The 23740-nt window shown below is 42.0% G+C and overlaps 2 protein-coding genes across 3 annotated transcripts in view; both read right to left on the bottom strand.

Annotated features, from left to right (window-relative positions):
- Window positions 1-9390: 9390 nt before the first annotated feature.
- Window positions 9391-23740, bottom strand: part of LOC148014388 (Phosphoglycerate mutase family protein) — an 18292-nt gene continuing 3942 nt past the window's right edge. Inside the window, exons 3-5 of one of the 2 annotated variants that reach the window (XM_087666458.1) lie at window positions 10299-10359; window positions 9821-10035; window positions 9391-9731 (exon numbers count right to left, since the gene is read on the bottom strand). In XM_087666458.1, the coding sequence (XP_087522584.1) occupies window positions 9614-9731; window positions 9821-10035; window positions 10299-10359 (394 nt within the window). In that variant the 3' untranslated portion in view covers window positions 9391-9613. Of the gene's footprint in view, window positions 9732-9820; window positions 10036-10298; window positions 10381-23740 lie in introns of both variants that reach the window. The other variant, XM_087666457.1, reaches the window with a different exon arrangement.
- On the bottom strand, window positions 17081-19740 carry LOC148014389 (uncharacterized). Its single transcript, XM_087667405.1, has one exon. The coding sequence runs from the start codon at window positions 18587-18589 to the stop codon at window positions 17081-17083; it is 1509 nt and encodes a 502-aa protein (XP_087523531.1). The 5' UTR covers window positions 18590-19740.

The following is a 23740-nucleotide window of genomic DNA, read 5'->3' as shown; positions in this document are numbered from 1 at the left end:
GCCGCACTGCGCCACTCAACGGCCACCATCATCATCGTAATCCTCCTCATCGTCATCACCTTGCCCATCATCCTCTCCACCAATCATTTCGTTCTCTCTCCACGTCATTCTGTGGAATAGAAGCTTGGAAGCTTCTTTAGAAGCTTCTAAACAAGGCTTCCATAAGCCTTGTACACACGGCCTTTCCCTGGTTTTTTTTTTTAAAACCCTATCTTGTGAAGGCAATATCTGCGCAAGGGGGAGTAGGCAGTTTTGGGGCTGATTTGCCAATGCCTCAAGGGAGTTCGCAGATCGGATAAAGGCAAGGACAAGTTTGCGGAGTCAAGGATCTACGTCATTGATGGCTCCAAAGCTAAAGACGCGAGGCGCACACGTCGGAACTGCCAACCCGAGTTCATGCGGGGACAATGCTGCGAGTCCTCATCCCCAGGTTCCAATTGTATTCTCACATGAAAGGGATGCATTGAGCATGACGGGTTTTAGGAAAGTTTAAATGCATTTATTCACTTAGTGCATGTGTGCATTTGAAATTGCTTGCACGTTGCAATCCTAAAACGCATATTGCATAAGCTAAAAGGTGGATTGTCTAAATGCATCCTTGATTGCCTCGCGATAAAGAACAGCGCATAATGCATTTAGGTAATAATTTCCTAGTTGTGATTCGTATGAGATAATCATCATAGATGCCCATTGAATGATGTCCAAATGGTCGTAGTGCATGGAAAATTGCATGCGAAGATGGTTGCATTTTTAAGTCGGTGGGCTAAGGCTAAAGGAGGGATTAATTAAATGTCGAACTCATAGTATTCACTCATGCATGGAGTCTTTTGCCAAAGTTTGAATGCATCTTCATCAAAGATATTAAAGCCTTGATTTCATTTCATCAACATAGGTTTTATACGAGTTAGCCCTAAATTGTCAATCATTATGATTTAGGCAAGGAAAAGAAATGGTCATTGTAAATCTTATAGTTGCATAGAAGGAAAAAGTCTGTGAATCGCATATTTACATGGAATGTTGTATTTTGAAATTATTTAGGAAAAATTATTTGCATCTCTAAGAAGAGATCACCTCTTGTCGCAAGACAATTAGATCGAATAGGTATATCGCTTGTAATGGTGTAACTCAAACAATGATCACCTCAATGCGCTAGGAAAAGCTAAGCCGCGATAAAATTCTGCCTAGTACCGCACTCGAGAAATCGACTTAATATTTCTGACCTCAAAGGTCCTACCCACATTCACGGAATGTTAGGGTTAGTTAGATGCCCATGCAAGAACGATCTAGGGTCCTTACCCTAAGGTTCAATTAGCCAAATACTAGATGTCTGTATGGATTTAGGAACCCTAGGACCAAAGCGCCATCGGCCTAGCAGGGTTAGGGTTGGGTTGGGTCAAGAGGACATCCCAAACCCTACATCTTGACCAAACGTATTTCTTAACCAAGGAACACCGTTTGATGGAAGAAATGATCCCACAAGATAGGTGCGACACTTATCTCGTGCAACAAGTTGCAACGTCGCATGATTTTGTGTTAAATCACAAAATAGTATTGCCACTCCTTAGAACAAGGTTGGCAAGTCCTAAGTACAAGTCTAATTTTCTAGAGGATGAGTAGACATCCTGCTACAGCACCCTTCTGTGAGATTGAGTTGCCAAGTTAGGGTAATTATGAATTACCTAGCAAGCAATTGACCAATCAAGTTAGGGCGACAAGGTTGCCCAGGATTTATTGTCTTAGTTTAAGGAACCTAAGGTGTTTGTTAATTTGAGTTAACAGGGTATAAACCCTAACCCAAGGAAAGAGGGTAAACTAGCAACATAGCTTACAAAACCCTTGGGATCTTGCCAAGTCACAATGGATCCCGGATCGAATGCTAGATGCATTCAGAGAGAAGGATTCACACCTTAGCAGTTGGCCAAACAAACGACCACTAGATTGATTGTGTTTGTACAGTTAGGAGCACTGTTTATACTTCTTTGCTCAAACAACTAAATATGGAAAAATAATTAATGCTTCAGGTTGAAGGCCTGGAGGGAGAGGCAACATCAGTTACCCCCGACTGTCTGCCTAACCCTATCTAAGGGGGTTGTTAGCCACGTTGGGTACGTGGACTGAACCCGCCACAAGAGGTCTCTCCCTGGGTGCTACTTGGAGCAGGAGGACGCTTGGGTGCCAAGGGGGCTCTGGCCATAAATCCCTTGCCTCCGATTCCTGCACAAGAGGCCGATGTGACTCGTGATTGAATCTCGAGGCCCGCATTCTAGTCTACGGGCGAAAACTTGGAATAGCGATCCCTGAGGATTGTTGGAATTGCCTTCGAGTGGATTATGGAATTGCCTTCGGAAAGATTATGGAATTGCCTTCGGGTGGATTATGGAATTGCCTTCGAGTTGGATTATATGATGTATTCCAAAGACTGATAAATAAGATAAATTGTTAAAAAGGAACTTGCTTGACATTGTTTTTCTATGTCAATGCTTAAGTTACGTGAAGGAACTGGTGATTAATTGGCTAATTAAGGAAGATGTTTTTACTTGTCAAATTAAATGTTGTAGGTAATTAGATAACTAAAGCAACCCGAGGAAAGTGCGGTGGATGTGGCCATGGGTCCGTCCTACGGAAGGGTGGTCCCGGTTGGCCGAGAACTTTTCTCAACGGAATTGACAGCAAGGTAACAATGACCTAGAATCTAGAAAGATAGAGTCTTGATTTATACTATTTTAGGGGAATGGAATGGGACTATGCCTTATGGGCAGAGAGGTCGAGCTTCGCATCCCTCTCATTTTCCATTCTCCTTGAACCAAGTGCAGTATGAATCCGCTTTGACCCTTACATTTCTGCGTAAAGTAGTTCGTCTGGGCTCGATGCTAGTTACCTCCAAGGAACTTGACCATTAGGAAAACCCCGATTCAGGTCGATCCTAAGTGGGAACGGCCAGAATGCTTCTGCTTCGTGGCAGACTCAAAAAGACCTAGATCGCAAACCCTGTGACATTCTGTGGGAGTGTCGGGCGGTGCCTTCTGGACTCTCTACCTGATGGGCTGCTAAGACATGTCCTACAAGTAGACAGGCGGACACATTATAGTATCTCACTTTTGTCAAGGCTTAAATCCACCCTTGAATGGGAAATTGAAGGCTATAAAACCTTTTGAACTTGAAGATGCATTGTTATGAGTTCAACCTTTGATGGAATCCCTTTCCAAAATGAACTTTTTGTCAAGATTGTGGGAGAGAAGGAAGGAGTCTCACTTGTAGCTTTCTTGCTTGCACAATTGGGGAATATACACAAGGGTGGAGGCTGAAAACAGTTTTCCTCTTCTTAGTTGTCTAAGCCAAAAAGAAGTCAAGTACAAAGAAATAGAATAACCCTATATATGGGTCTCAAACCAAACTCAACTAACTAAGGTGGCATACTAGGAGTGACCCATGGAAAGTGTGATGGCACATCATAAGCAGAGAATAGAAATCCTTACGTTTGAGAGATCAAAGGACGTGTCTAATTGGGGGTAGTGAGATGGATGCCCATCACAACCATCCTAGTGGGAAATGATGTGCTCACTTATGGAAAGGTAGAGAAAATTGAGTTAAAGGGTGACATGCCATGTAACGAAGCCACATGGTGAAAAGTGAGTTGAGGGTAATGTTGAGAAACCACTTCTTCAGTTCACACACTTCATTTAGGATTTCGCACTAACAGCCCCAAAAAGGTCTAATGTCCATATTTTGGTCACTTTTTTAGTGGGTGCCGACATAATGCTATGCCACCTTAGACAGCTTATGCCTATAATTAGGTAGTCACTTCATTCATTCTTCACTGAACTCTCTCTTCAATCATTCTTCACCACCTTCTTCGGTCACCACCACCACCTCTCTTCTCTCACCAATCCCTTCCACTATCCTCACACCCCTTCAAGAGGACATTGCGGTTCATGGCTTATGATTGCCTTCACCCTTGCTCTTCTACTTCACACCCTTCGGCTCAGCATCAGGCCTTGCCTTTGGAGTATCTTCCACTTGGCATCACCATCCTCTACTTGGCATCAACACCCTTCTCCTTTTAGCTCCACCTTCACCTGCATTTTTCAGTCTAGAGTTCTTCTCCTTGCCTTGCATCATCATCTCTAGCTTGGCATCAACATCCTAGTCTCTGGCGACAGTCTCCATCACCAAGCGTCAATGATTTCATCACTTGTCTATCACAAGGGTTATTGAGACCTTCGTTTTTGTATCCTGGCGTCATTCATCTATCACAAGGGGTGTTGGAACGTGCATTTTTGTAGCCTAGCTCCTCCATCACTTCACATCACTCTGCCATAAAGGCTATTGGGACCTGTGTTTTTGCAACCCGGCTCATCCTCCATCATTTGGCATCATCATTATCCACCTGGCATCAACATCTAGGTAGCTCTCCCTATGTTTGACAACTGCGACACTCTGGGATTTGCATTTTGCTACCCAGGTGACTTCGAGGCAACGGAGGATTGTGGTTCGCTTCTTCAACAGTTGTTGATTATCTCCCATATCTCTGACGGCATTAGAGGGTTGCGGTCCACTCCCTCTACATCTATCTTTCTCCTTCTAGTGATTACTTCAATAGCCCACTGCCTAGAGGATCGCCTTTCGCTCCCTTTACTGTGCAGATTTTCCCACAGGTGATGCCACCTGATTCAGATAAGACAATGCAATTATATTTTGAGCTTCGGCTCTGCTGTATCAGCTTTTCTTCTCATAGCATGATTCAGTGCATCATCATCTTGTTCTTGTGTTTTCAAGTTTCTCCTCTCTCTTAGTGTTTGTCGTACACACTCTATGTTACTCCCTGCAAACCCTACTATCTCTTTGCATTATCACTATTTTGACATGGTATCAAAGCATATCTATTATTTTTTGCATGGTATTAGAGTGCAGGAGCTCAAACAGCTAAAGACCTTGTTCATCAAAGAATGCAAAGACCAGTTGTTGTAGGTTCGACATCATCTACTCATTTTTCTCTTCATTCTGTCACATCACCAGGAGATATAGATATATTTCTCTTCCTCTACCACCCACCCACCCTTTTAGAGGTTGACACCCTAGTGCTATGACTTCTCCACACGCAGATAAAAAAACTACTGGGTGCTCTTCTAGCATCACTAGAACCCCCACCGATGCTTGCCACCATGGACCTTTGCTCCCTACCCCAGTGGAGTATATGCATCGACCCCCTAGCACTCGTTGTGCCACCTCTCCCTTGTGGGCCATAGAGTTTATTCTACACTGGCTTTCAATTTTTTATGCTCAAGGAAATAAGATGCATACGATGTGCACTAAGCCCTTCCGATCCATAGGAGAACCAATTGGTACCACAACCTCCTTGCAACCGCTACAATGCACTACAAAGGTTACTTCTATGAGGTTCAATCATGACTTGGTGAAGAGATCTTCAAATTCCTTCTAGCATGGAGTTACAAAGCTAGTGGCTTCTCTCTCAAGGTGGAGTCAAGTTCTACAAATCATCACATCTATTGCTCCTTACTACAAGTTATCTTTCATGTGGAAATCTTGGATCTTCGAGATCCTCTACGTCTTCTTCATGTCTCTCTTCGCTCCTCTTCCTTCATCCCTTTTTGGGCCTGAGAGGGGGTGTTGGAAAACTACTTCTTTAATTCACACACTTCATTTAGGGTTACCCACTGACAGTCCCAAAAGAGACTAGTGTCCATATTTTGGTTGCTTTTTCAGTGGGCACCTACACAATGGTATGCTACCCTAGACAACTTATGTCTATAAATAGACAGTCACTTCATTCATTCTTCACTGAATGCTCTCTTCAATCAATCTTTACCACCTTCTTCAATCTCCACCACTACCTCCCTTCTCTCACCAATCCCTTCCATTGCCCTTACACCTCTTAAAAAGGACATTTGCGGTTCGTGGCTCGTGATGGCTACCTTTACCCCTCCTTTACTGGTTCAAGTGCCCTATTCCAACATCAAGTCTTGCGTTTGGAGTATCTTCCACTGGGTGTCACCATCTTTGCTTGGCATCAATACCCTTCTCTTTCAGGCTCAACCTTCACGTGCATTTTTCAGTATGGAAATCTCCTTGACGAGCATCATCATCTCTAGCTTGGCATCAGCATCCTAGTCTTTGGCGACAATATCCATCACCAAGCATTAGTGATTTCATCACTCCTCTATCATAGCGCCTACTAGGACCTGTGTTTTTGCAAGCTCGCTCCTCCTCCATCACTTGCCATCATTCTTCTATCACAACGGTTGTTAGGATCTACATTTTTGTAGTCTGGCTCCTCCATCATTTGGCATCATTGGTCTATCACAAAGTCTGCTGGGACTTGCATTTTTGCAGCCCAACTCATCCTCCGTCTGTTGTCATTATCATCCACTTGGCATCAACATTTGGGCTACTCTCCGTGTTTTGGCAACTTCGACACACTAGGATTTGCATTTTGCTACCCAAGTCACTCCCCGGTATCAGAGAACTACGGTTCGCTCCCTCGATAGCTAGTCACTATCTTCCACATCTCCGATAGCATTAAAGGACTGTGGTCTGCTCCCTGGATAGCTACCTTTCACCTTCTAGTGATTACTTCAATAGTTCATTGCCCGCAAAACTGTCTCTCACTCCCTTCACTGTGCAAATTTTTCACAGTTATTGCCATATGATTCAAACAAGACAATGCAACTATCTTTTGAGCTTCAGCTCCATTGTATCAACTTTTCTTCTCATAGCATGAGTTAGTGCATCATCATCATGTTCTTTTTGTGTCTCTAAGTTTCTCCTCTCTCTCAGTGTTTGCCATACACACTCTATGTTGCTCCCCGCAAACCCTGCCATCTCTCAACACTATCACTTATTTTAACATGGTATCAGAGTATTCCTATTATTTTTTACAAGTGGATGGTATAATGTTGAAGGGTGGCAATGTGAGTATAAAAAGAAGAATGAATATGTGCTAGGACTGAAAATGAAGGTTCCAACTCCTAGTGTGGAGGATACATATGTGGAGTGTAATCCAAGGTCTTAAAATAAAGAAAAGAGAAAATCCATATATGGGCTAAAAGAGGGTGGAATGGAAGGGATTTGAGAAGAGTAGTTTACATGCTCAAATGAAACAGAAAATGTAGATCTACCTATTGAAGGATGTTTGCTTTGAGAGCCCCATCTATTGAAGTTTACATATAGAAAATCATCCAGATCTTGCACGCCAAAAGGAGAAACAAAAGAAGTTTTTGGTTCATGCGAATCAAAGGGGTTATATGGACTTGACACTAAGTCGCGTTGAGATAATGAAGATGGGTTGACAATCGTCTCAAATGCCATATGTCCGCCATGGTCGAAGAGATGACTAGCCTCACCAATCAGTTCGGATAAAGTAGCAAAGCTAGTAGGAGGGGTGTAAGTTCGACTATATGTGATATACAAGTACTCTTAAACACCTCCTCTAACACAAGTCTAAGGCACGATTCTTGATAACTTTGTGGTTCCAAACTTCTCTCATATTTAACTCGAGATTGCACTCCTATTCCCAAGACAAACAAGCATCCTTTACATTCTTAAAATCAAAGGCTTATCTCAAGCCTAGTAATCAAGTTTATATGGGGGAATTGATTTCATATCTATCCACATAGAAGGGGAAGGTATAAAGTCCCTTTCAATTTTAATTTTAATTTTTTTTTTAGTGAGAGCAACCAATATAGATGTACTCTATGTGATTTAGCCAAATAGAAAGGGGTTTATCATTTTCAAACCCTCTCCTACAACCATCAATACTCGTGCCATCAAACTATTTCTAAATACACAACCTTTCACATAGAGAGTGCGGGAATTATAAGTACCGTGTGATGCGATTTAAAACTTTCCCGAACATTCCTATGATCTTTTTAAAACAAAAAACAAAGAAGGTGAAGGTGAAGGTGAAGACGGGATGTCATCTTCCTTACGAAGTCCATAATGCCTCCTCACGGCCTCTAGTGATGTAGAAGCATGATAAGACATCATGGGATCCCAAGAAGAAGGTGATTGAGACATTGTGATTCGATTACGAGTCGTTCATGTGCCTCACACCAAACCTGGCACTCCACAATATCCGTAGGATACTATGTACAAGAGAACTAGCTTTGATACCATGTGAAGAAAACTGTGGAGTAGATGCTAGGGTTTGCACTGAGGAAACACCCAATGTATGACCACGATAGAAACACAATGATGCAAACACAAACATGCAAAACTCAAAGCCTAAAAGCAAAACTCAAATACACAAACAAAAGGAGAAAGAAAAAGAACTCTAAAGTGAATGAAAATTATAAATGAATGAAGAGTATCCAAGGCCAAAACAGCATTGTTGGAGAGTGACGTCCACCAGAGATAGATCCCAAGTACTATAACCAATTCAGAGTGTAAGGGTGAGAAATCTACATGTAAGGGTGAGAAACCTACACGGAAGGGATGAAGATTGAACAAGGAATGTGTGTCTATTTATAGATGTGAATGAACCCTCCCAAATTAGGGTTTTATAAAGACTCACTCCAACCGCACACCATTTTTGCATTTTCCATTAAATAAGCATGTTTTGGGGCTGTTTAAGAGGCTAATTAGCATATAATGCATTTTTTAGCTCAAGAGATGAGGTAGTAGTTAGTAAAAAAAAAAGACTAAACAAAGTTCAAGCCATAAAGTACAAGTAGCTGCCTACCCTGGCAGTTGTGGGGGGGGGGGAGGGGGTGTTGGAAAGCAAAACTCTTTTTTTTTCTTATTATTATCTTTCTTTTTGCCCCAGATATGGTCAACTATGATTGCCCCTATTCACACTCATGGAATCCACATATGGAAACATATGGAAATCTGAATCATACGTGTTGGAATGCAACTATGCATAAAACTAACCTATAGATGACAATTGTTTCATTGAGTGAAAGTGAGGGAACAAATATTCTACATACCAGTCATGCAGTGGCCATTGACAGCTTACTACCATGAGACTCTCCCCCAGTTGTTCTGTGATTGTAGCCCCCTGCTATTCTATGACTGCTCAAGCACCTTTGGGCTGGGGGGCAGTTGACATCCAAAACACTTCTTGTCTCAATAATCCCACTAAAAAGCAGACAGAAAGAGAAATCTTCAAACCTTCTGCAAACCTACAAAACACTATACATTCTTCTCCTTGGAACTATTTGGAAGCACCACTTATTCGCAGTCATCAGCTTGTGTCTGAGATCTTCCATAATTGCCTTCTCCAGTTTCTGGAACAACTTGAAGCACCCTTGCCAATTTCTTTGTTCTCAACAATCCTATGCTGATGCCCTGCCATGCTATCAGAAGCATGGGGAGAATAATTGACCTTGCTACAAATGCTAGTCAAAAAGCTGGTATCGGTTTAGAAGTGTATTGCTAAACTTGATATCTCAATAAATCATGAAAGAGAAAGTCACTCTGCATAGATCTATACAATCAAGTGGTGGCTGTACAAGAAAAACGCAACATTGTTGGATACACCACTGAGTATACAGATGATTACATGCAGGTAGAATGTCATGTTTTACACAATGTCAGCTTATCATTAGAGGACTATGATTTGTCATGGAGCCTATGATTTGTCATAGTGCCCTAGTCATGTCGTTGCAGATTTCGAAATTTGGATGCGTCCTGAAAGAGGAGTTCGTGGTGCAGGTATACTATTCATATCTATGAATCTCACTTCACCTGGGTCAAACGATAGTATGCTGTGCCTGATTGACATGGCATTTACAAAAAATGTCTCATTATATGTCCATATTAACACAACTCAATCTAACCATGTATTATTTGGGCAACTTACTTTCGCAGATCTAGCCCAGTCAATCCTGCCTGGAGGATTGACAAATTGTCGGAGTCAGGAGCAACAATAATGATGCTTTCACCAGAATATTGTGTCTCCAGAATGGACATCAACTGTGTTACTCGTACAAAGACATCAGCTACACTCTCATTCGGTGTGCCATCAGTGAATGGAGGAGGCCGCAAGTTTGGAGATTCAGAGTCCATCTCATAGACCTGTCCACAAAAGAAGCTCAAATTGAAAGCCTGTCCAGTTAAGGCACTTATGCACCATGCTAACTCAAAACAGAAAGACTCAAGTATTTTAGACCAAAATAACAGTTCAAAGAGCATCTAGAAACTAAGTCTTTTTAATAACTCACAAATCCTTTCCATGGAGGTTCATCAACAGATTTAATCAACAAAGTGAGCATTTCTTATCCTAATATCTGGAGTTTAGAGAATAGTAGTACAGACACCAGGCTAGGGAAACTTAATACCTTACTAAGAAAGCTCAGACTTCTTCCCTCATAAGCCCCAACTCCGCGAGCATCCAGAAAACTGTACTCTGGCACAATACGGCTGTACAAGTTAAAGTTAAAGAACACATTATAAGACCTCTTTACTGTCAAATATGCCACTATGTTTCTGCTTCTGCTCAAATAAAACTTTGTTGTCTGTGAGAAACATGCAAACTGAAGAGAATCTATTGCAATTTATCATTCTAGACCTATTACTGTCTAGAATATGGGTAAATTCTCAAACATCTCTTCGAGCTCAACCTCAAGCATCTATTTAGAGGCCTTACATGAAACAGTTGAATATTACTCATTCTAAGCACAAAGGCATGTTAGATAGATAGTTTCTCCTTCATTATAGCTTACAAATGATGACATTTATTACGTATTAGCATGAGTAACTTGTTTTCTTAAGGTAAGAAAATCAAGAATACATGTGCAAGACAGAAAAATGTATTGGAAACTCCACTACTTCATAGTAATGCATGTACGAAGGAAACAGGTTCAAACTTAAAAGACATGTGGGGGAAATGCCACTCTCCAATTAAATGAGGGAGGCTGAGTGAGTATTTATAAGAATAGCAAATCATGGTTCAAAACAAGCCACCACGGCTGCCAGCCAAGATGAAGATTGGAGCACCCAATGAGTAGGGAGGTGCCCCTCTATGAATAGAGTGGAGGCACATCTGGCTCAACCCCACCAAAACAAACAGGTGGTTGTCTGTCACGGGGACGTATATTTCTAGTGAACTTAAGTGACGTTGACTGCCTAAGTACCCCAAGTGAGCAATGGATGATATAGGAAAAAGTTGTATCAAGTAATGCTAGATGCATCCTTGTGGGTGCCTGGTGTCAATTTGGGTCTAAGCCATTAATTGGGCCATTAAAACGTCCAATAGTGACATTGGGGGACTAGGCATTAATTAACAAATCATCCTTGTGGGTGCCTGGTGTCAATTTGGGTCTAAGCCATTAATTGGGCCATTAAAACGTCCAATAGTGACATTGGGGGACTAGGCATTAATTAACAAATTAATGCTAGTCAAAGGCCAATTAATGTTGGGACAATTAAATGTCCCATGGGGCTTAGCACACTAATTGTAAATGGGAAATTCTTGGGCAGGGACAAAGGAATAGCTAATTAATTTTCCAATATTAAACTCTGAAAATTGGTTAATTAATGCTAGAAAATGCAACTAGAAGGCTGCCAAGTGGCAAAACAGGCTGCCACTTGTCAAAATTACCCATGCAAGGCTGAGAGAGGGCTATTGAGGCTGGCTCAAGGATCATTCCAGCCATTTAGAGGTCGGCGGAGGCTGAGAGAGTCAGGGGAGAGGCTGTTACAGCAGGCGTCAAACAGTTCCAAGGCGATTCCAGCCAGCCAGGAACTCATCGAACTGCAGACAATAGCTCCTAGTGGGTGGCCAGCAGCAGGTGACTGCTGGTTCAGACATTTCCTTGAGATAGAAAACAGAAATTTCTATCCCCTCAGCTTCCTCTCTCATCTACAGATAAACCATCAGCAGTTCACAGCCATTTCCAGCACTCAGTGAAGAGCAATTGAAGAGTGCTGCTGAAACCCTGATTTACAGCAAAAATTAGGGTTTCCACAGCCACCTCAAGATCAGTGCACATTTGTGGAAGATATACTCACAAGATATTTGAAGCTGATCTGAGATGTAGCCCATTCTCAATTTATTGTGGCTCACATGCAAGAGATCGAAGACCCAATTGTGCTCGGATTGTGGAACAATTAAGAGGCAAATTGATTTTGTGAATTGCTGGTCATTCTTGACAGCAATTGTATTGAAGATTGAAGATCAGCCCGTTTCTCAATATACTTCAACGTTCCAGTGATACAAGATAAAGAAATACCACAAGGGGCGCCAGATGTTGGGGTTAATCTCGGGTCAATTGTCCAAAATTAAGTGGTAAAGTTTGCATTTTGAGATTTGTGTATTTATTGCTCGCTGTAATTTGTGGTGAATCAGGTCATCCACCACCCTTTCCAAGAGGGAAGGCTGATTTCCGTGTTGGCCCTCTGGACTCAGCCCCACTCGAACAGGACCACCTGTGGCAACCAATCACAACTTCCCTCTACTCACAACCATCATCACACCGCCCTTATGCATCTGTAAGTTGTGGATAGTCAATTGAATTTGAAGGAAAGGAACTACTGAACTAAATTGGATTTGAGTCATAGTAACATCAAGATTACAATTGCCCAGCAGCATGTTTCCCATATGTAGGACACATGAGAAACCTTTACAACTTTCAAAAAAGTATGGTACACCTAAATTATAGATTCATAAACATGGTACCTTGGTTAAAAAAGTGGTTGATGAAAAAAAACATCCCTACCACTCCTAAACATGACTCTGTCAGCAAATGATGAGATGGATGAGTTGACTCTTGAGTTGTGACATGTAAAATGAACAACTCCTAGAGCACAATTTAAAGATACTATCAGCTGCAAACAACTCCAATCCCCAAGAGAATGTACCACACTATATAGCCTTGTTAGCAACTCAAAGGGTTGACAATCGAAGTTGGATGTAACATCAATCTTTAGGCCACAATTGTACGAGTGCACAATGGAAGGGGAACAAGAACGAGGAGATAGAAAAGAAGAGAATTGCAAAGAAAGAAGAGAATGAAGTAATAAATATGCACTAAATCTGAAGAAAGTCGAACACAATTAATGGAGATAAGTATGTGCAAGCAGCCCAAGGCGTTAGTGAGGGCACCACAAGGTTGTCACGTCTAACAATGTCTAATTAGTATTGTCTGACACTAGTACGACTGTCACCAGGTGGTGATACTTTTTACAGTTGCTTTTCTTATTTACTTATATAAATATTTTATTTTTCTTTTCTTTTATTGCTGTAGCTTCTTAACCCCAGAGTTCTCTTGGAATAAGCCGAGATCTGTGCATGGCCAGAAGAGTCAGCCATTGGGACAAATTGGACTAATGGTTTGTTTGAGCCTTAGGACCGGTTCCATAATGAATGGGCACTGAAGAATAGAATGCCAATGGTTTGAGACTATGTGCTTAGCCACTGGAGATGGTACAAGACAATGAGCCTGGCCAAGACAGAAGATGCACATGTAAGAATGTGTGAGAGTGCGCAACGGAAGAAGAACACGAACAGAGAGGAGAGGAGAGAGAAAGCAAAGAATGAAGGAAGAAAGTCTGCACTGACTGAGATGAATGCTGAATACACTGAAATGGACAGAGCAGTCCCTGCACGCAGCCCGGAGCGTCAGTGAGGGGACCAGGACAGACTGGAAGCAGTGGCAGCACCAATGCCGGAGACGGAGATAACGGAGGCAGTGCTGAACCTGCAGAGCATAATACTGGAATGACTGGGGGGGCTGCTATATATAGCCCCCAGGCCAGAAAACTGGCCGACCTGCCAAATGGCCGACCAGCCTGATCTGGCCGACTTTGGCCAGATCTGGCCGACTGCCCAGAAAATGGGCAGACTGCACAAAAAACAGCCCAGTTTGGGCTGTATGACACCCACAGGCTGCTGGCTAACCAGGACAGCCACAAAATGAACTGACAGAGCTCCTCTGTCTCCTGTCAGACTCTGACAGGAGCTCACAACTAGGAGATGACAGACTGAGAATGATAAAGAGCAGGCTAACAGAATGCTCACGGAATAAAAGTCACCATAACTAATCCACATTACACTTTTTGATGTGGTCACAATGATAAAAGTTGCTCAGTACAACTTGACGAATGCAGGGGTCACCATCTCTTAAATTTAGAGAGTTACTATTTTTGGACCCCAAAATCTGTTCACGTCATTATCTTCGTTTTTGCACGAGGATTAATTCTCTGTTCTGTGCCAAAGTCAAATTTTACACTAATCATGGAGAATTTTAGACCAGAAGGTTTAAACATGAAAATTGGTACATGTATGCCATGTGGCACAAATTCCCAAAAGAGAGAGAGAGAGAGAGAGAGAGAGAGAGAGAACTAAAAAAAACGTAATAGGCATAAGGGACAGAGGGGAGAATGAAGTTTTGAGGACCTGAGGGCAAATTGCTGCAAGAAAATCAGTCGTGGAGAGTACTTCTATGTCTCTGACTCAAATACAAAGGTAGAGCTTGCTCCCTCTAATCAATTCTCTCTCTATTCTCAGAGAAAATGCTTCGCATGATGGGCTGACTCTATCGAAGGACATGCTAGACAGTAAGAAAAGTGAATTTAGAGATCTGCAGACTATAATTCTGTACACGAATCATTGAGTTTTGGTCACATGTTGAACAATAAGAACAATGAATTCTGTGCATGGTAGACAGTAAGAACAGTGAATTCAGAGATCTGCAAGACTGCAATTTTACACAGGAATCATTGAGTTTTGGTCACAGAAAATGCTTTCCTAAAAGGGATACTGATTTGGACATGTTGAACAAATGCGGGATCGGGTTGGGGTTCCAACCCCTGCACTAGATCCCATAGGTTCTGTGAATCAATGACATGTCTCATCAAATTCGACCAAGTAGTAAAGTTTGACCCGTTAAAACGAGTCTTGTCATTCAATGCATTCTTAGCAGAAGATGAGCTAGAACCATGAGGTGTCGGGTGGGTGGAGTAAGATGATGGTGGGAAAGATGGTGGAGGTGAGAGTGTCTAATAAGAGTAAGAAGGAGAGGGAAAAGGTGGGTAGGGCGAAGTAGGCTATGAGTGTCCAATGAATGCCGATTGATGCGGAGACACTGAAACATGAATGTTTCCACAAGGTGCCGGTGTAGGTGGAGGCACTGGGACACAGTAGCCTTGTCCAAAGTAAGGCTGGGACACAGCATTATGACCAAAAGGTCCACTAGACAATGCCATGGAGGTAAACTGTGGAGGCAACTGATCCACACTTGGGAGAGACTGAATGGGATACCCAGGCTGCAATGATCCCGAAAGTGTGTATGAGGTAAGTGGAACACCACCCAGTTGAGGAAAAGATGAGGTCCTAAAGGATGTGTCTATGTTTCCATAACCCCCCGGAGTGATGTGCGATACAACATGAGGTGTCTGAAATGGAAATGTAAATGGTATAAATAGAAGTGGTAAAGCAACGGAAGAATGTGGTGGGATGGGTGGGTTTTGAAAGTGAGGTGTATAAGGTGCAAATTCTTTTTGTTCATTTTTATCATTTAAAGACTGAAAATGAAACTGTGAAGATGATGATACACCATGTAATGAAGTGACAAGAACACCAAATTCATTCTGATTATATGAAGTAGACGGAAAAAAAGAAAGGACAGAAGAAGAGTTACCTGGCTTTTTCTTATGATCCCCTTGACGTGTGTTAACATACAAGAATTGGTCCTCTAGAGGACCTTTTCCGTAGTCAACAGACTGGACTCTTTCTTCCACATGATCTCTACCAGTATATTGCAAAACAGAAGAGGTAAAAGAAGAATGCACAAAAGACGAATCAAAAATACCTTGCACCGGAGAGGATGGAAGAGTCTGAAAAATGAAACATACTCCAGATCTTGCTCTTCAAGAGCGGACCCATGCCTGATGGAGATCTCGACGGCCGTGCAACATCATCAGACTTACACGCAACATCTGAAGAGTGAAATCCATGCATACCTTCATTTAGAAGCTTTTCTTGAAGGGCAATCCTTCGATCGAGCTCCTCAATCTTCTTTTGTTGATAGGCGATGATCAGTTTATATTCCTCAGAGGTCAACTTGCCTATCTTTTCTTCCATGTACTCAGATGTTTCTCCCACCATGTCGGAACTTTGTGGAGCAAGCTAATCGGCTCACTCTCGCTTGGTTCTCGGCATAGACTGATCTGGAGACTGAATCGGTGTTGATGTGTTCGAAGTCATTTGAACCTACTGTTATTCTTGCTTCTTGCGAAGAGCTTTCAGATCAAAGGCCTGGGTTTCTCAGAGAGTATCAAGCTCTGATACCATGTAAAGAAAAAATACCCTAACACAAACATAAACAGAAACCGTACGACAAAGTACAGACTGATAAAAAGAACATAGTTAGGATTAGGATTAGAGTCATAGAAACATGAAACGGGAAACGGGAACGGGGAACGGGAACGGGGACGGAGATGGGAACGCCAAACCTAGGGAACGGGGACGTGGGAACGGGAACGGCATTTAAAAAATCAAAATTCATGAAAAAAAATTAATATTTCACTGATAATCCATGTGGACTCTGGGAGTCTGGAGAGTTAAAACTTAAAACCAAGGTATATAATCCACAAGGACAAATCATTTTAAGTTTTAAGTTTTAACTTTAAGATATCATGCATTATTCTAAAACTACTCATTAGAAATTGAATTGCAACTTACAAGGCTCAAGAGGTAAGCTATTCAATTATAAATAATAAAATCCATAATACATATGCCAAAAATCATAAATGATAAAACAATGAACAATGAACTAAACTTAAAAGTCTTAGCTAAAAGAACATGCCTATGGTACCATTGCCAAAAAACTTAAAAGATTACAAATATGAAATTGAAGTCTAATCTTTGAAAGAACATGCTCATTGCCCCAAAAAAGACTGCAAATATAAAGTCTAATCTCTAGACTAAAGCAAAATGCGGCATGCCGCATGCCAAAATAGCCCAAAGGGCAACTGCAAGACTGCAAGACTCAAGTACAAGTATAATATCGACATGGCACAACTGTCAACAACCCAAGTGTCACAGTGTCATCAATGATCATAATATCATATATAATGTAAATGTGTCATGTATCATGAGACTCGTGATAAGTAAGCTAAATCAAATATCATGATGGGGCTCTGAGGCTGCTCTAGCCACTCCTGAAGTGCCAGCCTCATCATCATGTGTACCATGAATTGCTGCATCTCCCTCAACATCAGCATGTGTCTCCTCTTCTTGCTGCATCTCCCACTCTGTGAATGGATCAGGCTTTGTTGTCATACTATTACATAACATCCTCAAATTAGCACTAACGAATACTAGATCGTTTGCCCTCTCCACACCAAGACGGTTCCTCTTCTTTGAAGCAATGTGAGCGTAGGTACTCCACAATTGCTCCAAACAAGAGGAGCTAACTGACTGACTCAAAATACGGATGGCTAGTTGCTGCAACTCAGGACCATCCGAACCATAGTCCTCCCACCACAAAGCTGCCCCAATCTTACAGCAATCCTCCTGTGCATCCCCACAACCAAAAGAACCCCGAAAGGTCCTATAACATGAAAGCTGATCTCTGATCTTTCGTCTAGTGCCATGATCAGGCACTAGACGAGACAATATAAGTCTCCATGCATCCATAACCTCACTGTCATTCTCTTGACCCTTGCCTTGGAACTCAGGATCCACAACAAATGCAGCTGCATGCATGGGTGAGCTATAGGAGTTCCACCTCGTCACAACTAAATGGTGTATTTCCTCATACGCCTCATCATTTGGTGCCAACTCCTGCAACTTTTCATTCAACCTGTCCATAGCCTCATATACCTTGCCAATGCAAGGTTGCATAGCATCCATAACCCTCAATAAATGTACAATGGGTGATACCATAGCATCTATCAGCTTTACATCATCCCAAAAAGTGGAGTTATTTGCTTTCTCCAAGCATAAGATACCTGTAGGAGTATCTGCCAATGTTGATGAGGTAAACTCATCACTAAGAAATAACTGCCTCAAGGCACCACTGCATTCTCTTAACCTGCCTAGCATCAAGAAGTTAAAGGCAAATCTGGTATCAGAGTATTTTAAAAGTGTCTTCTTCGACCGCAAAGAAAAGTGATGGCGAAGAAATTGGTGGTTCAAAACAAAGCTAACCATTTGAGCTCCTTGCTCTATGACAGGCGCAATCCATGACAGGTTACCAATATCCTTTAGTAGGTTGTTCAAGCAATGAGCCATACAATATGAAACTGTGATATGTGGATAATATCCCTGAATAATAGCACCTGCTGCCCTATTTGCAGGCTCTCCATCTGCAACAAATCCCACAACATGCTCTGGGCCAATAAGCTCAACACCTGTAACCCACTCTGCTGCAAGTACATCTGCTGACTTTCCTGTCCCCGATGCATCATGTGAAGATATAAAATACATTTCCCCACGAGAATAAGCAACCATACCATGAATGGATCGCTTGCGTGTATTACTCCAACCATCAGCAATCAAGGAAACTAGCATCAAGTGTGCTTTGTCTACGTGCAACATGTGGCGTTGTTGATGCCATGGCCGATGCAATGCCTGTAGTAGGTGTGGAGGTAGCACTTCCTGATACTGACCCTGCTCTAGATGCATCTGATGGGGATGGTGTCACAAAAGTTGCAGGGTCAACTGCAACACGTCGTGGTCTAGATGCAAGATAAGCTTGTTGACCTGCTACACGGTCACGAAGCTCCCTTTGCTTCTCCAAGGTCACATTTGGACAAAACTGCACCTCTGAATTTGGCTCATGTAGGAGATGAGCTCGGACCTGATTATGCATAAATATTAAAATTTAAAATGGAACAAGTGGCAATTGGTAGTCCATATTCTAATATTTAAGTAACTTTGAAAAATTAAAATCAATAAAAATTTGAAATACAAATGCTCGGCTCAATGGATTACCTTGTTTGCTCCACTAGTTCGCTTGTATGGGCAAAGCTTGCAAGTCCATGGTCGAGATCCTCCACCACTCAAAGGGCGGTCAGCATTTACTTCTTCCCACCATGACCAATCATCAGACCTTCTTCCTCGACCACCAACCCGACGAGCGGGGCGGGAAGATGAAGCCATTTATGATTTCAGGCTGAAAATTGAAGGCCTTAGGTTAAAGAGTCGAGAGAAGGAAAATTTGAAGGCTGAAAATGGATTATTGAAGGCTCGAGATAAGGGAGAAGGCTCAAGAGTCAAGACTCACTCAAGAGTCGAGAGAGAAGGGAAAGGGAGAGAAGGGAGAAGAAGAAGAAGGTTCATGGAAGAAGGAAGAAGAGAAGGGAGAAGTGAAGAGAAGTTAGAAGGAAGAAGAGAAGGTAGAAGGAAGAAGAGAAGGAAGAGAAGAAAGAATAAGAAGAGAAAGAAAAAGAAGGAAGAGAAGGAAGAGGTTGGAGGTGGGAGGAGAAAGAAGAGAAAGAAGAAGAAGGAAGAGAGGGAAGAGAAGGAAGAAGGTGGCTGGGCCTAGGGCAGGAGAACTGGGCCAGGCTGAGGCGGGAGCAGGCTGCAGGAGAAATGGGCCAGGTGGGTGCAGGCAGGAGCAGGCGGGACGCAGGCGGGAGCAGACGGAATGCAGGCGGGAGCAGACGGAACAACGCGGGCGCGGGCAAAAACTAGGCGCAGGCACTTGCCACGTGGCGTTCCCTGTCTGAAACGTGACAGGGAACGTTCCGTTTTTGGGAAACGCGGTCCGAGCCGGAAACATGCCGGGGATGGCGATTCTGCGTGCCGGGGGGCCGTTCCGGCCGTTTCCTGTCACTATGATTAGAGTAACTCAGAGACAATGAACACATTGAATAAATGAAATGAAATGATATGACTACTAATAATACGATGCTCATGCAGCAAACACACTATGCAGTGAATGAATACCGAACCTCAAACTCCTATATCTCTAGAATCAAGGCAGGGATAATGAGCTAGAGAGTGTATCGTACTCCGAACGGATCCCGAATCGTAGCAAGGCAACCTCTAGATGTCGAACACCAGTAAACGCAGCAGTGAGAAGCTGAATTTGATACAGACAATAGTGAGGAGAGAGAAATACTAAAAACTGAGCCTACAGGTGAGAGAAAGACTAAAAACGCATGCAAAACAGCTTGCAGGAGAGAAAGACTAAAAACGGAGCCTGCAGGAGAGAGAAAGACTGAAAACGCAAGCAGGACAGCCTACAGGAGAGAGACAGACTACAACGGCTGCAGACAAGAGAGAGAAAACTGTCAGGGCGGCAGCTGGACCCTGCAAACGCAGCAGTTTGCTGGCGTGGCAAGCTGTACGATAGCAGTGCACATGAACAGCAGTCAGTCGCCAAGCAAAAATAGCAGCAATCAGCGTATGGAGGGCTGGAAACAGACGCCAGACTGTAGGAAACAGTGATGGACAGCAAGGGCTAAGATGTTCTCCGTGACCGAGGTGTGGGCAACAAGCTGGTAACACCTGAAACCTACAAAAACGAGATTGTGAAAGAGTGGAGGACTGGCTGCCAATTTATAGAAAATTAGGGTTCTAGATCCTCTCCAACTTAACTTTCTTGATCTGCTCTCCGTTTTAGGGTTTTGGCTAAAATAAGCCTAAATAAGCATGCTTTGGGGCTGTTTAAGTGGCTAAGTGCATTTCTTAGCACAACAGCACAGACCTCCAGCATAGCCCCAGTTAAGAATTTCTCCATCTCAGAAGGCCAACACTTTAAAGTCTCATACTCAACCATGTTCGCATGATCAAATAGTTCAACGTGTTCGCAAGCACTGCAAGAAGCTCATTGAAAGAGAATTCTCATCATCTTCTATCATCAATGTGGTTCAAGAGTTTTAATACGAAAACAACCAATACAAGGCAGTCCCATATCTACGTCCTCAGGACAATGTTTCTTGGAGAGCTGAAATCCACGCAATGAATTGGACACATCTTGCATTATCACGGTTAATTGAAAAGATAGAATCACCGTAGCAATTATCAGATCAACTTCTTGTACTGTATCAACAGATCCAAAAGTTTGCAACAAGATCGTTTCCTGTTTTATCTACCAACACTTCCTCTTCGCTTGTTCCTACATCTAATAGTGCACCAAATTGGCCTATTTTTTCTAACAAAAGACTCCAGAAGGGATGGACATCGCGCTTTTCTTCCCCTTCTTCAGGTGCATTAAATGTGCATCAAATTTCTCTCTCCTCCAAAGGAAAAGAAAAAAAGATCATACCTACACGAGAAGCAACTTCAAGGTCTGTCAATTCCCCAAGTACTCCTATAATTCCATCGGTTGGTACTCCTCCAATTACCTCACCACTACCAGACCAGGATCTCTACTCCTATGAAGACAATGAGAAAGAGTATTCACATGATCTCCAAGAAATCCAGTATATATATTGCCCAATGCTAGAAGACTTTTAAAAACAACCCACTGGTTCCTGGTTGTATCAAAAGCCCCTCCAACTAGGACACACTCCTACTGAACTAGCCGAATATCTGGAATTTATATTTCCTGACAGGTCAGAAAAGGATTACAAAACTGCTTTTGATGAAATTGATGTTCTAGATATTGCCCGAATACAGAGACAAAAGGAGGCAAATAAGGTACTGAATCAAATGCCTCTGTGCATTGACCCCGAGAAAAAACATAAAGATGAATTTACCAGATATGTGGAAGGGAGATTGGATCCAAGATTTATAGGAAAATCCAAAAAACAACACCCTCCTCATCAACCGCCCATGGAGTTACCTGCATGGTACTACCATGATCAGGCATTCTTCCAACAAAATGCAGCATACACCCTTTCCTCGTCAAACGAGGATGGAGACACTGTAATTGAAGAGGCTTTTGTCCCCATCAATCCACACAGAGTCAAGAACTCCCCTACGACTGTACTTCGTGCTCAAATGAATGAGCAGTCCCATTCTGTAAGTAAAAAGTCCTCTCATATGACTCCTCTTAATATGTCTCTTCCAGTAAATGCAACAACTACTACTTCTGTCTCTACATCAAAAACATCAAAATCCTCCTACAACAACTTCTATAAGAAGATAGAAGTTTCAGAGAAGGTAGGCACCTTCCCAATTTGGTCCATTGAAGGAAAATCACCAAAAGAAATCAAACTTTTGATTTATATGATGTACGCATATGTCGGTCAAAAGGTGGTAGACAAGCCATAAATTAGTAGAATTGATATCCTCAATTCCATAACTCATGGCTTTGTCGGTGGACTAAAGCAATGGTGGGTATCTATTCACCCACAAGTCAACGTAGCAAAAGTTCAACATAATGACCCTGATACAGATATTTTTTGAATTACTACTAGATGAGCTAGTAGCAAACAAACTTGATGATGTCTTGGAAGCAAGAGAAGCTTTCTTCAAATCCAAACTATGTGACCCAACATTGTATAATCAATATTTGATTTACACGAGAGATCTTTTGTATGAAGAGCTTGGAGCTCATGATAACTCCATGAAGGAATACTTGGTTTGTTCTTTCTGTGAGCCCATTCTATTTTACTACAAGCAGAAAATAAAGAATGAAAACAGGGACTTTACAAATAGCATTGGTCAAATTATTCAAACCATCGAACAAACTATAAAGGAAGTTTGTCATCATCAAAAGATAACACAACTTAATCAAAAGTTCCCTCACTCTATCTGCAAACATGCTTCTAAGTATGATGTGGATTTTGGATGTGAGAAATATAGTTGTGATAACTCCTACTACAACAGAAATAGCCATCGTCATCGGCATTTCTCTCGCCGACACCGCAACTACTCCAACTACAATCAACAAAATTATGGTCACAAGTCAACCAGACAATTCCATCGACATCGACATGGCAAGTCTTATGGTAAATATTATCATAAAAATGACAAAAGTAAAGAACATGAAAAAGGTTATAAAAGAAAGGATTTGAAGTGTTTCATTTGTGAAAGTTCGTCACACTTGACAAACAAATGTCCCAAAAAAGGCAAACAACAAGCTAACTCTGCAAAAGTGAATATGCATCACTATGACTATGACAATAGTTATTCAGATGACAGTTACTCAAATGACAACGGTACTGATACTGATAATGATACAAAAGGATCTTTGGGATACTACTAGCAACACATCATGGTATACTGCAGACTCAACCCCTACTGAATTTTCAGTTTCAGATATTCAATCCTACCATTTTTCAACCTGTCAATGCCCATGAAACTCATTTTCTAGGTAAACGAGATAAGTTCATGTGAAGTGCTTTTGTATCCTCTTCTCATTTCAAGAATGATTTTTTGAGGAAATCAAAAGGAAAGTAGATCAAGGAAAGTTCATCAGAATCATCTGATTCTGATAATTCCACAACTTCTTCCTCAAAGAACAAAAAACATAAAAACAAAATCAGACAATAATTATTTTCCAATCCACATGATTTGCCTAAACCTAGTACACTCGAACCAAAGACCAAGGGCCAAGTGAACATGTTTGTGCCTCATAAATTGGAAAATATTCATCAACCGAGAACAGCATCTCAATTGCTCCAATCACTTTCTTCGGTCACCTCAGGTACTCAACAAGCTGGAAATGATATGACAAATGCTTTTCTACTAATGCAACAAGAACTTCATTCTTCGTGCAAAGTATACAGAAGGATACTAACAAGCCAAAAGGAAATAGCCCAAAGTACTACAATTGTACTCCAAGAACTCCATTATTCTACAAATGTTCCACTATCTCCAGTCAACCAGGTACAGATAGCCCAATCTAGGATTCACAAAGTCAATGCTCTTGACACTGAA

Source organism: Lygodium microphyllum, chromosome 25 (assembly GCF_053477565.2).
Source record: "Lygodium microphyllum isolate KBCC chromosome 25, Lygodium_microphyllum_v1.1.10, whole genome shotgun sequence".
Taxonomy (NCBI): domain Eukaryota; kingdom Viridiplantae; phylum Streptophyta; class Polypodiopsida; order Schizaeales; family Lygodiaceae; genus Lygodium; species Lygodium microphyllum.
This window is presented reverse-complemented; position numbering and strand designations above follow the sequence as displayed.